Below are 15148 nucleotides of genomic sequence, written 5' to 3'. Positions count from 1 at the left end.
GGGCTGGGTTTGAACTCCCTAATTGTATAACACATTTCTTATGGAGTAAAAATGTTCCATTTGACTAATTTTAGACGTACGTGCTCATGTTTAGTGGAGTCTGTGAAAAATCCAAGAGTTTATTTCCCACAGGAATCTACAATATATTTAAATCCAAAGTTTTTTGTTGTGGTGGTTGTTTGTTTGTTGTTGTTTTTTAATGAGCTCATCCAAAATATTTCTTAGGCAAGGAGTGGTAGGGACTTCACCAAGTGAGCTTCCAGCGAAGCAGTGAACGGGCAGTGGGTAGAAGACAGAGGAGGCCGCGTGGTCTGTGGGCCTGAAGAAGGGGCGGTCGATGCTCTTGGACTGTACTGCTTGGCACTTTTAGGTGAACAAAGGATAAAACTATTGACACGAGCTGTATTCCTTATGCTGTACTGATAGTGATGATCTTTTCACAAAGTATGCCTAATCACTATTTTGTATACCTGAAATAATACAATATTATATGTCAAGTATATTTAAAAAAAAATTTTAAAAACCCCAGAAATATCTGTGAAGCATAATAAAGCAAAGCACCATAAAATTAAACAAACAAAAATGAGTAAAAAAAATTGACGTGGGCATCTGGGTTGGTTTAATCTAATCTGGTAAATGTTGGTGTGCTGGTAAATGTTTAACAACCAGCTCTCTGAGGGAGGGTGGGGGCTGACTTCTAGTGTTTACTGATTTTTGTAGTATAATACTTTTAGCACAGGTGTATCAAAATACAATAGGACAATGAAAGCAATAAACAAGACAGAGTCTTCTAGGGAGTAGCAGTAGAAATTGGCATCACTACCTACATGGGAAAACACAAGCAAATACAGACCACGCCTGCCTCACAGTGGGGTCCAGTGGCGAAGGGCTAGCACACGCAGTGCCCTGTGTCCCCATCACAGCTGGAGAGTGGCAGACTCCTCAGAGGGTTACAGTTGCAGGCTGAGAACACAGCATACACAATCATTCATTTCTGTTTCCCCATGTTTGTAAATGTCCTCAGTAGCTCACACTGAGCAAAGCACGTGGCCACAAGAACACAGAACAGCTCGCCCTGCCAAGTTTATTGTTTGCCCGGCTGCATGATTATTGTACTGCCTGTACAACCCTGGACAGGAAACACTTCCAGAGCCCTCGAGCAGACCTATTCGATGGCATTAGGAGACAAGAAAGCAGAGGAAGTCATTCAAGCTGAGGTCTAGTACTGTTATCCTACTGATGCTGGTGGGCCATTAATTAGGGGCAGGGCTTCTGAGTGTCACAGTTGTTACTGATGGCTCCTTCTCTGGCTGACGTATCTATCCTTTACTCTCTTTCCTTCTGCCTTGTTATGTTTTCTTTTCATTTTCTCCTTCTCTTTTTCTTCTACCCATAGACATATGAGTCCTGCTTATGTTATGAAGGCTAGGAAATTATGCTACCAGAGCAAGATATATATTTCTCATGCAGAAAAAACCAGTGTTCATGGGAAAAACCAAATGTTCATCAACTTATGAATGAATAAATGAAGTGAGATGTAGTCATACAGTGGAATATTATTCAGTAATAAAAAGAAATGAAGTACTGATTCATGCTACAACATGGATGAACCTTGAAAACATTATGCTAACTGAAAAAAGCCAACCACAAAAGACCATAACTTATGGGATTCTAGTTTATAAAATGTTCACAGTAGGCAAATCTGTAGAAACAGAAAGTGGATTAGTGCTGCCTAGGGCTGGGGGAGTGGAAGGACAAGGAGGTAGTGGATAGAGAGAATGGGTTCCTATTTTTTCCTTTATGGTAGAATACATGTCACATACAATCTAACCTCTTTACCATTTTAAGTGTACAATGTGGGAGGGTGAGTACGCTCACATGTTGGTGCAATCCAATCTCCAGAACCCTTTTCATCTTGTAAAACTGAAGCTCAGTACCCACTGAATGCCATCTCTCCTCCCCTCTAGCACCTGGCGATCACCACTCTACATTCCATTTGTGTGGGGTTGACTATTCTAGGTATTTCATATAAGTGAAATTATACAATGTTTGTCCTTTTGTGTCTGGCTTATTTCATTTAACATGATGCTTTTAAGGTTCATTCACATTGTAGTATGTGTCAGAATTTCCTTCCTTTCTAAGGCTGAATCCTATTCCATTGAATGTACATGTCACATGGTACATACCCCTGTGGTACATACCTATACTGAGTTCCTTCTACCTCTTGGTCATTGTGAACAATGCTACCCTGAATGAGTGTACAAACCTCTCTTCCAGACCGTGCTTTCAAACTTTTGATAATGTAACCAGAAGTAATGCATGAAGTTTCATTTTGAGATAATGAAAACATTCTAAAATTGATTGTAGTAATGGTTACACAACTCAAAATATACTAAAAATCATTGAATTGTACACTTTAAAACGTGAATTGCATGGTATGTGAATTATACCTCACAAAGCTGTTACAAAAGAAACAGACCACTAAAACCACTATTTGGCTTATTCTTGGAGGGCACAGAGTTAGTGAGCCAGGGGAAATGTCTGCAGTGTTGCAGTACAGTGAGAAACTGGTATGACTATATAATGCATCATGCTAAAATTTAATTTTGCCATTAAACCCAAGAAGAAACTTCATTACAGAAAGATTCAGTGCACTGCTCTCTAAACATGGAAATAAGGTACAGTTCGTATATGGACAAAATAATAGACTATAATACCTGACTAGGTGGTACACTGGATAGAGTATCAACATGGGATGCTGAGGACCTAGGCTCAAAACCCCAAGGTCACTGGCTTGAGCAATGCTCATCTGGCTTGAGTGCAGGTTCACCAGCTTGAGCACAGGGTCACTGGCTTGAGCATGTGATCATAGACATGACCCTATGGTCGCTGGCTTTAGCCCAAAAGTTGCTGGCTTAAAGCCCAAGGCTGTTGGCTTGAGCAAGGGGTCACTGGCTCAGCTGGAGCCCCTCCTTCTCCCATTAAGGCACGTATGAGAAAGCAATCAATGAACAACTAATGTGCCGCAACTATGAGTTGATGCTTCTCATCTCTCTCTCTTCCTATCTGTCTCTGTCTCTAAAAAGATATATATATTTCTCTCTCTAATGCCAAGGGTCTTATTTGGCCCCAGAAAACTCTGAGGTTCTTTCTATTTTCCTACAACCCCTCTCCTGGCTCTTAAATTTTTTCTTTTCTTTGTCAGAGAACATAAAAATACTAGGAGGGGTGTGAGAAGAAAAGGGAGAAGTAAAAAAATAAAAAGAAACTATCACATAAAAATTGCTCAAGAAATCACCAATCTATACAGAAATGCATAACGCGATTTAACAACTCTGTATAGGAGAATCCTAGTGGAGGCCGTTTTTCTAAGGTTTTGCAATTTGGCTCTAAATTTCTTGGCACGTTCCACTGTTTGCTCCAGCAGAAAAAATGTGAGCCCCCCCTGCTGGTCCCTTATGATAAACTCAGCAAACCACAGAGTACTAAACAAATAACCATATAAAATTGATGGGTTTTTGTATCACTTATAAAAACATGACCAAATTTTAGAGCTGACAGAGACAGTGCTAAAGACAGCTTCCAAATACCTGGGCTGGTTGCCCAGCCTCTGTTGACTTCCGCTGACAGCCCAGAGGGTCAGTGTCGCTCAGTCCGTAACGGCAGGGCTCGCACTGGTCGCACTTGACTCCTTCCACATTTTCCTTCCAGAGGCACCCGCCGGCCACAGACCCCAATGCAGGCTCAGAGTAGCTCACACAAATGTCCCCCTGATATGCTCCCATCAGGGTCACATTCACAAGCTGGGGCACAAGGATGCATTATCTTAGTTAACTGCAAACTGTGGGGAACCTGAAACGTAAGCATAGCGTTTACTCATGCTGTAACTATTTTATTTTGTTTAAATCATTAAATATGTTTAAATAACTAGACAAGTGGGCAAGTGCTGCTCAGAAATAGCTCTCAGATCTCCGGTCTTGGAAAATGAAGAGAAGGTTCATACATTAAAAAGAAGTAAAAAGGCTTTTAAGTGATTCTAAAGTAAGAGGACCAGAGAAAGACAGCTATTATGAACACTGGATGTAAAGAATAGATCGATTCATGGATGTAGATAAAAGTGAAGTGGTACCAGGGGGCAGAGGAAGTGGAAGAGGAGGGAGGGAGTAAAGAGGGACAAATATATGGTGATGGAAAATGGGGGATGGATATACAATATAATCAACAGTTCAAATGCTATAGAGATGTTTACCTGAAACATATGTACTCTTATTCATCAATGTCACCCCTTTAAATTTAATTTTCTAAGTAAAATTTAAAAGAGAGAATAGATCAATCACTTGGGAGGGATAGATATGTTTGGAGCTAGGCAGAGACAGTTGCTGCGTGGCACTGGACAGGAGCACCTCCAGGAAAGAAAGCAGCAGCAGCAAGAAACGTTCATGTCCTTGGTTTCTTTCTGGACATCTGCTAGTGGGGCAAATCTGGAAAGATTCTGTAAAGTGAGATACACCGTCACCTCTAGTAAAGGAGCAACGAAAGTTCCAACTCCTCCCCCTTTCTTTTCCCAGGAGAAACGTGAACAACTGAAGGAAGGAATGTCATATGATGAAAGATGCTGCTGGTGTGGGTAGTTCCAGACAGCAGCAGTTACCCGGAGAGCCTAACTGAGCTGAGGAAGAGCTCTCCAACGGTAGGGCCGCCCACGAAAGCAGTGAGCCCTGGTCAGTGCAGGTATCTGGGCAGAGGCTGGGCACTGTTTGTGGCTTTGGTTTAGAGAACAAGTGCATTGGTGGACATTGGATGAACACTAAGTTTGGTTTCTTATATCTTTGTGGTGCTGTGCCATCAAAAGAGCCACATCTGGATCGCGAGCCATAGGTTCCCGACCCCTGGTTTAAGGTCACATTCATGCAGTGTATGATATTCAGGAAAATATATAGTAGGGATCTCTGTACTGAATCTAGTACTCACCCAATTCCTAGATGGCACCATCCCACTGATATTATTATTACACGGCTCTGTCCCTTTCCTAGAAAGGGATCACCACTCCTTTTGTTTCATTTTTCAAATTAATGGTAATCCTTGGTGTGAACATTTGAGTCTTGGTGTTTCTTCCATGTGAGGTAATGGGAGACATTAGCACATCACACAATCGGAGCTGGAAGCCACAAGTTCACCACCACTGTTTCCTGCAGTCCAAGTGAACTAAATATTCTTCAATAAAGGAACAGAGAGCACACTCAGTCTGTGCTGAGAACCCTCTCCTCTCACCTCTGCAGGTGCTGTCCTGGGGCTGCAGCCAGCCTCCATGGAGCGTCCTGGAAGAAATCCTTGCACCACTCACAGTTCAGGCCATCTGTATTATGTTGACAGACACACCGGCCATGAGCCTGCAGTTTGTGATAAACAGTGTTAAAAGTGGGCTCATCTGTGAGAACCCTGCAGTTCTTTCAATGAAAAATTAAATACCAGTCCATTGGCCTCTCTGAGTATTAGTTTCCCATTTGTTAGTTATGATACCAACCAGGATTATCTGTCATTATTTGCTTAATTAGCTCTTATAATTTAAACATTCAAGATGTTTAGTAAACATTTACTATAAATTGTTCTGGTATTTCTGAATACTAGTTTCAGAACTGCATGTTGCAGCCCTCAGCGGAACATGGGATAGGATGGTGTGTGTGTTTGTGTGTGTGTCCAGGGTGGTTCAGAAGCATAAAGGAAAGGAAGGAATTAGAAAACAGAAGGAAACAAGAAAGGTGTATGCATTTCCACAAAATGCCCTAAATGTCCAAGTTCACAGGGAGAAGTCCTGTTTCCAGGGGCACATGGAGACAGCTGAGTAAGAAGGTATAGTAGCCTCGGTGTCAAGCCATGTCTGATTACAACTAATAGTTTTAAATTACTTAGTAGACACCCCTCAGGACTCTGCATGATAATACAATTCTACTACATTGATCTTTAAGTCTATTCCTGAGAATGGAAGAGATTTGCACTATGAAGACAAAAGCACTCATAGTGTAAGGCTGTTAGTTGGAGTAACTATCTTTACAATGATCAGATATTATTTAAACATGTTGGCACTGAACACAACAGACCTTCCATAAATTTTTGTGAGAGAATGCCTAAGAAATTATGGGTCCTCCCCACCAAATCTCCATTCTCTAAAAAACAAATATCAAAAAGAGAGCAAGGAAAGATTCCAAGATGGCAGAGAAGGCAGACATACAAACTGACACCTCCAAGAACCAAACTGGATCACAAATTAATTTAAGAACAATCATCGTGAAAAACCAACTTGGACTAAAAGAACAGGATTTGAAAACCAAGGAGCAAAGAAGAAACCACATCGAGACTGGTAGAAAGTGTGGGGATGTTTTGGGGGCTCCCCTGCTCCCAAGAGCGAGGGGTGACTGAGGGTCCAGAGGAACTCTCATAGTGGGGAGAGAGACCCTGGGAGGTGAGGGTCCTTAGCCCCAGGACCAGAGCCCCAGCCTAGGGACCTATAGACTGGAGGAGACAGCCTGACAGCATTGAGTGGGGAGAAGAGCAGGATTTCTGTCTGCAGGAAACAGCTTGCATAGAAGTGGTTGCAGCCTTAAAGGGCCAGCACAGAGAATCGCACATAGGGCCACTTGCCTGGGGCTCTGGGGGCAAGGAGGGCTGAGAGGACTGGTCTTGCATGAGGAGAGTAGGGGGATCATGGCACAGGGACACAAGCAGTGATAGGGAGAAGAATAACTGTGCTGAGTCATTCTCCAATATGGAGATGGCCATATGCAGGGGAGGGGCACTCCCTCTGTCCATCATGAGCCTAGCATAAGGCCATTAGACCCACCTCCAGAAAGCTCTACAGCTCCAATCAGCACAAAAGGTTGTTTGGAAAGAAGGAAGTAAAGGGGAGGGGCAGTGACTCAGGTTTCCGGGGAGATCTGAGCTATACCTCCCCCTTCTGATAAGGAGAACACATCCCATCCCCAGACAGTAACTGGGCAGACCACACCTTCTGGTTCTCAGAGGTCACACCCACTGCATTCCTGTAGACTTACTATACAGAAAAGAAAAGAAAAGAAAAGAAAAGAATGGCATGCATAGAGCTTCAACTGGGGCCAAAAAGCAAGATACATCCACCCCCCCCCCCATCCTAATCACAGAAGTTTCCTGCTGGGCTCAGCAAAGAAACAGCAGGAAAATTAAGACTTTTATGTAGCTCATGTTGTTAGGGAGGATTAAAATCTGAGCAACCAGCAGAGACTGAAGGACTAAGCCCTGGAGAAGGCGCTGCATTTCCTGTACCACACTCAGCTGCACTAGCCCAGCCAGCTTGCAATAAGCACACAGAAATAAAGGGAAGACAGAGAAATGCAATCCAAATGAATCAACAAGAGAAATTGCCAGAAAAATAACTGAATGAGATGGAAGTAACCAAATTACCAATGCAGAGTTTAAAATAATGATTGTTAGGATGCTTAAGGATCTTAGAGCTACAATAGATGGACATAATGAACACCTAAATAAAGAAATAGAAAGCATCAAAAAGGACATTGAAATCATAAAAAGGAATCAATCAGAAATGACAACTACAATATCAGGAATGAAGGAATCAACAGCAGGTTGGATGAAGGAGAGGATTGAATCTGACTTAAAGGACAAGATAAATGAAAACACAGAAACAGAGCAGCAAAAAGAAAAGAGAATCAAAAAGTCAGAGGAAACTCTAAGAGAGCTCTGTGACAAGATGAAGAGAAATAACATTCGCATCATAGGGGTTCCTGAAGGAGAAGAGAAAGAAAAAGGGGCAGAGAACTTGTTTGAAGAAATTATAGCTGAAAGCTTCCCTAAATTGATGAAGAAAAAAGTCACACAAGTTCAAGAAGCACAGAGAGTTCCATTAAAGAGGAACCTAAAGAGACCTATACCAAGACATATCATAATTAAAATACCAAAGTTAAGAGATAAAGAAAGATTACTAAAAGCTGCAAGAGGAAAGCTGTCAATCACCTACAAATGAGCTCCTATAAGTATGACATCTGACTTTTCAATAGAAACACTTGAGGCCAGAAGGGAATGGCAAGAAATATTCAAAGTAATGCAAAACAAGAGCCTACAACCAAGACTTTTTTACCCAGCAAGGCTATTGCTTAAAAGTGGCGAAATAAAAAAGCTTCCCAGACAAAAAAAGAAAAAAAAAACTCAAGGAATTCATTACAACCAAACCAATGCTGCAAGAAATGTTAAGGGGCCTGTTGTAAACAGAACAAAGGGAAAAACAGGAAAAAAAATCTAGAAAAAGAGGAATGTAGTTTTAAAGAATAAAATAGCAATAAACAACTACATATCAATAATAACCTTAAATGTAAATGGATTAAATGCTTCAATCAAAAGATATAGGGTAGCTGTGTGGATAAGAAAACAGGACCTATACATATGCTGTCTAAAAGAGAACCACCTCAAAACAAAAGATACACATAAAATGAAAGTGAAGGGATGGAAAAAAAGTATTTCATGCAAATGGAAATGAAAAGAAACCTGGGATAGCAATACTTATATCAGACAAAATAGACTTTAAAACAAAGTCTATAGTAAGGGATAAAGAAGGTCACTATATAATGATAAAGGGAGCAATCCAAAAGGAAGATATAACCATTATAAATATCTATGTGCCTAATATAGGAGCATCTAAATATATAAAGCAGACTTTGATGGACATAAAGGGTGAGATCAACAGCAATACTATAATAGTAGGGGATTTTAATACTCCACTAACATCACTGGATAGATCCTCAAACAGGAAAATCAACAAAGAAACAGCAGCCTTAAAGGACACACTAGATCAACTGGATTTAATAGATATCTTCAGAACTTTTCACCTGAAAGCAGCAGAACATACATTCTTTTCAAGTGCTCATGGTACATTTTCTAGGATAGACCACATGTTAGGACACAAAATGAGTCTCAATAAGTTTAAGAAGATGGAAATCATATCAAGTATCTTCTCTGATCACAATGGCATGAAACTAGAAATCAACTACAACTGAAAAACATTAAACATTTGGAAACTAAAAAGCATATTATTAAATAACAAATGGATTAACAATGAGATCAAGGAAAAAATAAAAAACTTTCCTTGAAACAAATGAAAATGAGCATACAGCCACTCAAATTTTATGGGACACAGCAATAGCAGTCCTGAGAAGGAAGTTCATAGCACTACAGGCATACCTTAAGAAGCAAGAAAAAGATAAGTAAAGAACCTAACCCTGCACCTAAAACAACTAGAAAAAAAACAGCAAGTAAAGCCCAGAGAAAGTAGACAGAAGGAAATAATAAAGATCAGAGTGGAAATAAATGACATAGAGGCTAAAGAAACAATACAGAAGATCAATGAAATCAAGAGCTGCTTCTATGAATAGGTAAACAAGATTGATGAACCTTTAACCAGACTCACCAAGGAAAAAATAGAGAGGACTCAGAAAAATAAAATTAGAAATGAGAGTGGAGAAGTAACTACTGACACCACAGAAATACAAAAGATTGTAAGAAAAATGCTATGAAGAACTGTATGCAAAAAAATTAGACAACCTAGGTGAAATGGAAACATATAACCTTTCAAAAATCAATCTGGAAGAATTGGAAAACCTAAACAGACCAATTACAACAAATGAGATCAAAACAGTTATCAAAAAACTCCCAACAAACAAAAGTCCTGGACCAGATGGCTTCACAGGTGAATTCTACCAAATATTCAAAGAAGAACTAACTCCTATCGTTCTCAAAAAATTCAAGAGGAGGGAAGACTTCCAAGATCCTTTTATGAGGTGAGCATAATCCTCATTCCAAAACCAGGCAAAGACACTACAAAGAAAGAAAACTATACACCAATATCCCTGATGAATATAGATGCTAAAATTGTCAACAAAATATTAGCAAACTGGATCCAGCAATACATGAAAAAAAATCATACATTATGATCAAGTGGTATTTATTCTGGGGAGGCAATGTTGGTACAATATTTGCAAATCAATCAATGTGATTCATCATATAAACAAAAGGAAGGAGAAAAACCTCATGATAATATCAACAGATGCAGGAAAAGCATTTGATAAAATCCAGCATCCATTCATGATCAAAACTCTCAGCAAAGTGAGAATACAGAAAACATACCTAAACATGATAAAAGCCATCTATGACAAACCCACAGCCAACATCATACTCAATGGGCAAAAATTAAAAGCAATCACCTTAAGATCAGGAACTAGGCAGGGGTGCCCCCTTTCACCACTCTTATTCAACATAGTTCTGGAAGTCCTAGCCTCAGCAATCAGACAAGAAGAAGAAATAAAAGGTATCCAAATTGGAAAAGAAGAAGTAAAACTATCATTATTTGCTGATGATATGATACTGTACATAGAAAACCCTAAAGTCTCAGTAAAAAAACTACTGGACCTGATAAATGAATTCAGCAAGGTAGCAAGACATAAAAGTAATATTCAGAAATCAGAGGCATTTTTATACACCAACAATGAACTGTCTGAAAGAGAAATTAAGAAAACAATCCCCTTCACTACTGCAACGACAACAACAAAAAATAAAGTACCTAGGAGTAAATTTAACCAAGGAAGTTAAAGATTTATACTCGGAAAATTATAAAACATTGATAAAAGAAATCAAGGAAGATACAAACAAGTGGAAGCATATACCATGTTCATGGATAGGAAGAATAAACATCATTAAAATGTCTACATTACCTAAAGCAATTTATAAATTCAATGCAATTTCTATTAAAATACCAATGGTATACTTGAAGATATAGAACAAATATTCCAAAAGTTTATATGGAATGAAAAAAGAACACAAATAGCCTCAGCAATCCTGAAAAAGAAGAATAAAGTGGGTGGTATCACACTTCCTTATATCAAGTTATACTACAAGGCCATTGTACTCAAAACAGCCTGGTACTGGCATAAGAGCAGGCATATAGATCAATGGAACAGAACAGAGAACCCAGAAATAAACCCACAGCTCTATGGACAACTGATATTTGACAAAGGGGGTAAGAGCATACATGGAGTAAAGACAGTCTCTTTAACAAATGGTGTTGGGAAAATTGGACAGATATTTGAAAAAAAATGAAACTAGACCACCAACTTACACTATTTACAAAGTTAAACTCAAAATGGATAAAAGACTTAAATGTAAGTCATGAAACCACAATCATCTCGGAAGAAAACTTAGGCATTAAGCTCTCCAACATCTCTTGCAGCAATATATTTGCTAATTTTTCTCCATGGGCAAGTGAAATAAAGGACAGGACAAACAAATGGGACTATATCAAACTAAAAAGATTTTGCACAGCTAAAGACAACAAGAACAGAATAAAAAGACAAACTACACAATGGGAGAACATATTTAACAATACGCCTGATAAGGGGTTGATAACAGAAGTTTATAAATAACTGGTAAAACTCAATACCAGGAAGGTAAACAACCCAATCAAAAAATGGGCAAAAGAAATGAATAGACACTTGTCCAAAGAGGACATACAACTGAAAAAATGTTCAACATCACTAATCATTAGAGAAATGCAAATTAAAACCGCAATGAGATACCACCTCACACCAGTCAGAATGGCGCTCATTAACAAAACAATGCAGAGTAAGTGTTGGCGAGGATGTGGAGAAAAGGAAACCCTCCTGCACTGCTGGTGGGAATGCAGACTGGTGCAGCCACTGTGGAAAACAGTATGGAGATTCCTCAAAAAATTAAAAATGGAACTGCCTTTTGACCCAGCTATCCCACTTTTAAGAATATATCCCAAGAACACCACATCACTGATTCAAAAGAAGTTATTATGATTATAAAAATGTTTATGGCAGCATTGTTTACAATAGCCAAGATCTGGAAACAGCCCGAGTGTCTGTCAGTGGATGAGTGGATTAAAAAGCAGTTCATATACACTATGGAATACTACACGGCCATGAAAAAGAAGGAAATCTTACCTTTTGTGACAACATGGATAGACCTGGAAACTATTATGCTAAGTGAAATAAGCCAGGCAGAGAAAGAAAAATGTCATATGACCTCACGTATTTGAGGAATCTAATGAACAATGTGAACTGAGGAATGGAATGGAGACAGAGGCAGGATCAAAGTGACCAGAGGCGGGAATAGAGACAGAGGCGGGATCAGAGGGAAAGTAGTCAGAGGGAAAGGGGATGAGAGGATGGGATCAGCGAAGGGAAAGAAATTGGTGAAATTACATACACATAACACACCGTTATAGAGAGCAGAAAAGCAAATCATGGAGGGAAGGGGGGAAGGCCTTGGGGGGAGGGGACAAGGAGGGTGTCGAGGGGAACAAGGGTGTGGAGGGGAGATATATTTGGTGGGACATTTGAATCTATGTAAACACAATAAATTAAAATCAATCAAAAGTAAAAGAAAGAGCAAGAATGGCTCTTAAAATCGTAAGTTATAAATTCTAGTCACACATTCAATAATGCCTACATGTAGTAGAATTCACAAGAATCTCCCAAGAGACCTGAAGGCCCCCCCCGCCCAGATGGCCTCTCAGGTTAAGCTGAAGCATCCTGCCCCAACACAAGCCTGGCACTTTGTTGCTCCCCACATAGAAAGTCTGGTCTGCACCAAGCACCAGGACAGTGACGGGCAGGCAGGGGAGGCACCTGTTCTTCTGGACTGTTACCATTCCAGGAGGACGGAACACGTCTCCCAGCACGTGCTGCATGGGGCCACACTCACTCGCATGGCCATTGCAAAACAGCTGCCCTGAACCACCATCTCATACAGAGCATAGTAGTATTTATCAAGGAAATCCTTTTCCTTCCTTCTAAGCAAAGTATCCCCAAGGGTGTGGAGTTTGGTAAAGTTTATTCTCAGGTTTGTTAATGTGACAAGGTCTAGAAAAAAAGAAAAATAATAAAAATAATGGATCAAAGTGCATTTAGGTTGCATCAGGTCAAGGTGATACTTGACTGGCATCCCCTTCATGTAATGACAAAAAATACTGCTAACCTGGGACATTAGAAAAGAAATTGATGTGAAAAATATAAAGCAATTCATACCCTGGATGTAGGGACTGTAGAGGTTTTCTATTTCAAAGCTGGGATCCAAAACTTTTAAAACAACCTGTAAAACAAATGTAGGTAAATTTAAACTATTTTACCCTAAAACCTTATTGTTAGATAGTATACCCTTAGAGCAGAGATCCTGATCTTAGAAGAAGGCTGAGCTAGCATAGGACACAGGCTATCATTGGGTTCTCATATGAGTAGAAGTACCAAGAAGGAAAATGGAAGTTTTAAACATTCATTTTGGTTCTGTGGTTCTGTAGGCAGAAGCTGTGATACCACCGGTGAACGGACGCTGCTCTGGGTTGGGTGGAATTATGTGCCACAATTCAGCAAGTCATCATCAATCTGAATCTGGCAGAGAATTCTAGAGCGGCTGTCTGCCACCAATTCTTTCTACTATACCTGATAATACCTGCCAGCCCCAGTCCTACCCTGACCCTTTGCCAGCTTCCAGCTGTGCTCTGGGGGATGTTCCTGGCAGATTCTACTGCCAGGTGGTTTGTAGAGCACGGAGATTAGACAATTGACCTAGGGTTGCACTAGCCTATATTCGCCCTTGCAAGGGTTAAACAGGTGCCCCTCCCTCTGGATCCCTGTGCCCTGCTATCCAGCGGGATTTTATCCCCCGCTCACCTTCAGCTGGGCACTCTGTGTGGGACTATTTTTTAGAAGGTATTTATACTGCTTACAAAAATTAGGGGATATTTTATAGCTTCATATTCATTTTGAATATTCCTTAATTTTTTTTTGTATTTTTCTGAAGTTGGAAACTGGTAGGCGGTTAGACAGACTCCCGCATGCGCCCAACCGGGATCCACCCAGCATGCCCACCAGGGGACGATGCTCTGCCCATCTGGGGGATCACTCTGTTGCAACCAGAGCCATTCTAGCGCCTGAGGCAGAGGCCATGGAGCCAACCTCAGCACCCAGGCCAACTTTGCTCCAATGAAGCCTTGGCTGCAGGAGAGAGGAAGAGAGAGACAGAGAGGAAGGAGAGGGGGAAGGGTGGAGAAGCAGATGGGTGCTTCTCCTGTGTGCCCTGGCCAGGAATTGAACCCGGGACTCCTGCACACCAGGCTGACACTCTACCACTGAGCCAACCAGCCAGGGCAAATATTCCTTAATTTTTGTAAGTGGTATATTATTGATCTGAATTTGAGATGAATTCTGGATTCATTTCAATTTAAACTCTATCATTCTTAAAAACCAACAGCTTAAGTTATAGTCCAGCAAACACTACCTAAATTGTTTTTATCTAAATTAACCACATTAACAAAAAGGGTTTATTTTACATCAGAGAAATCCAAGAAAGGAAGTGCTACCTTGCTGCCAATTGATGGTTCTATGTCTGAATATTTAGAGGTCTCCCACACCGTGGGCCTGGCCAGATATAATGTTGGGAAAGGAAGTAGCGCAGTCTTCTGCAAAATATTTAGACACTTTCCAGGTGCGTCCATAGTCTGTGAAAAGTTCAACTAACATTGCAGCAGGCCGAAAAGTCTATGGAAAAAGTGAATTAAACCTGTAATGCTTCACAAAGAAAGATTTTATTACCGATTTCAGATTGAATGTGTCTATTTTCTAATGCTATGTTCTCAAACCTTATTTGTAGCCTTTAAAATCTCTTTACAATGACCATACCAAAATCTCTTTCCAGAAGTGGCCAGGTATTTATGAACACATATTTTGCTCTAGAATCTAATTTCATTTTTTAAATGTTAATGGCCACATGATTTATTGATTGAAAAAGATCACACATTAATTTTTAAAAAGCTAATGTAATGGAAGTTTTATAGCAATATGCTTGTGGATTTTTTTTTTTTAAACGAAGTGAGAGGCAGGGAGGCTAAGAGACAGACTCCTGCATATGCCCTAACTGGGATCCACCTGGCAAGCCCCCTACAGGGCAATGCTCTGCCCATCTGGGGCAACTGCTTCATCATTCAGCAACCAAGCTATTTCAGCCCCTGAGGCAAAGCCATGGAGCCATCCTCAGCACCCGGGGCCAACTTGCTTGAACCATTCAAGCCATGGCTGCAGGAGAAGAACAGAGA

At 40.3% G+C, this 15148-nt stretch overlaps 1 protein-coding gene across 1 annotated transcript in view; it reads right to left on the bottom strand.

The window, feature by feature from the left end:
* LAMB4 (laminin subunit beta 4) overlaps positions 1-15148 on the bottom strand; it is a 124476-nt gene that overhangs the window by 94071 nt on the left and 15257 nt on the right. The window contains 10 exon segments of the mRNA XM_066276741.1: positions 854-963; positions 3623-3764; positions 3766-3803; positions 5272-5291; positions 5293-5390; positions 12707-12780; positions 12783-12920; positions 13086-13149; positions 14417-14456; positions 14458-14594. Coding sequence (XP_066132838.1) covers positions 854-963; positions 3623-3764; positions 3766-3803; positions 5272-5291; positions 5293-5390; positions 12707-12780; positions 12783-12920; positions 13086-13149; positions 14417-14456; positions 14458-14594 — 861 coding nt within the window.

The sequence above is a fragment of the Saccopteryx bilineata genome, chromosome 4 (assembly GCF_036850765.1).
Source record: "Saccopteryx bilineata isolate mSacBil1 chromosome 4, mSacBil1_pri_phased_curated, whole genome shotgun sequence".
Lineage (NCBI taxonomy): Eukaryota > Metazoa > Chordata > Mammalia > Chiroptera > Emballonuridae > Saccopteryx > Saccopteryx bilineata.
Note: the sequence above shows the minus strand (reverse complement) of the source record. Positions and strands in the feature narration are given on the sequence as shown.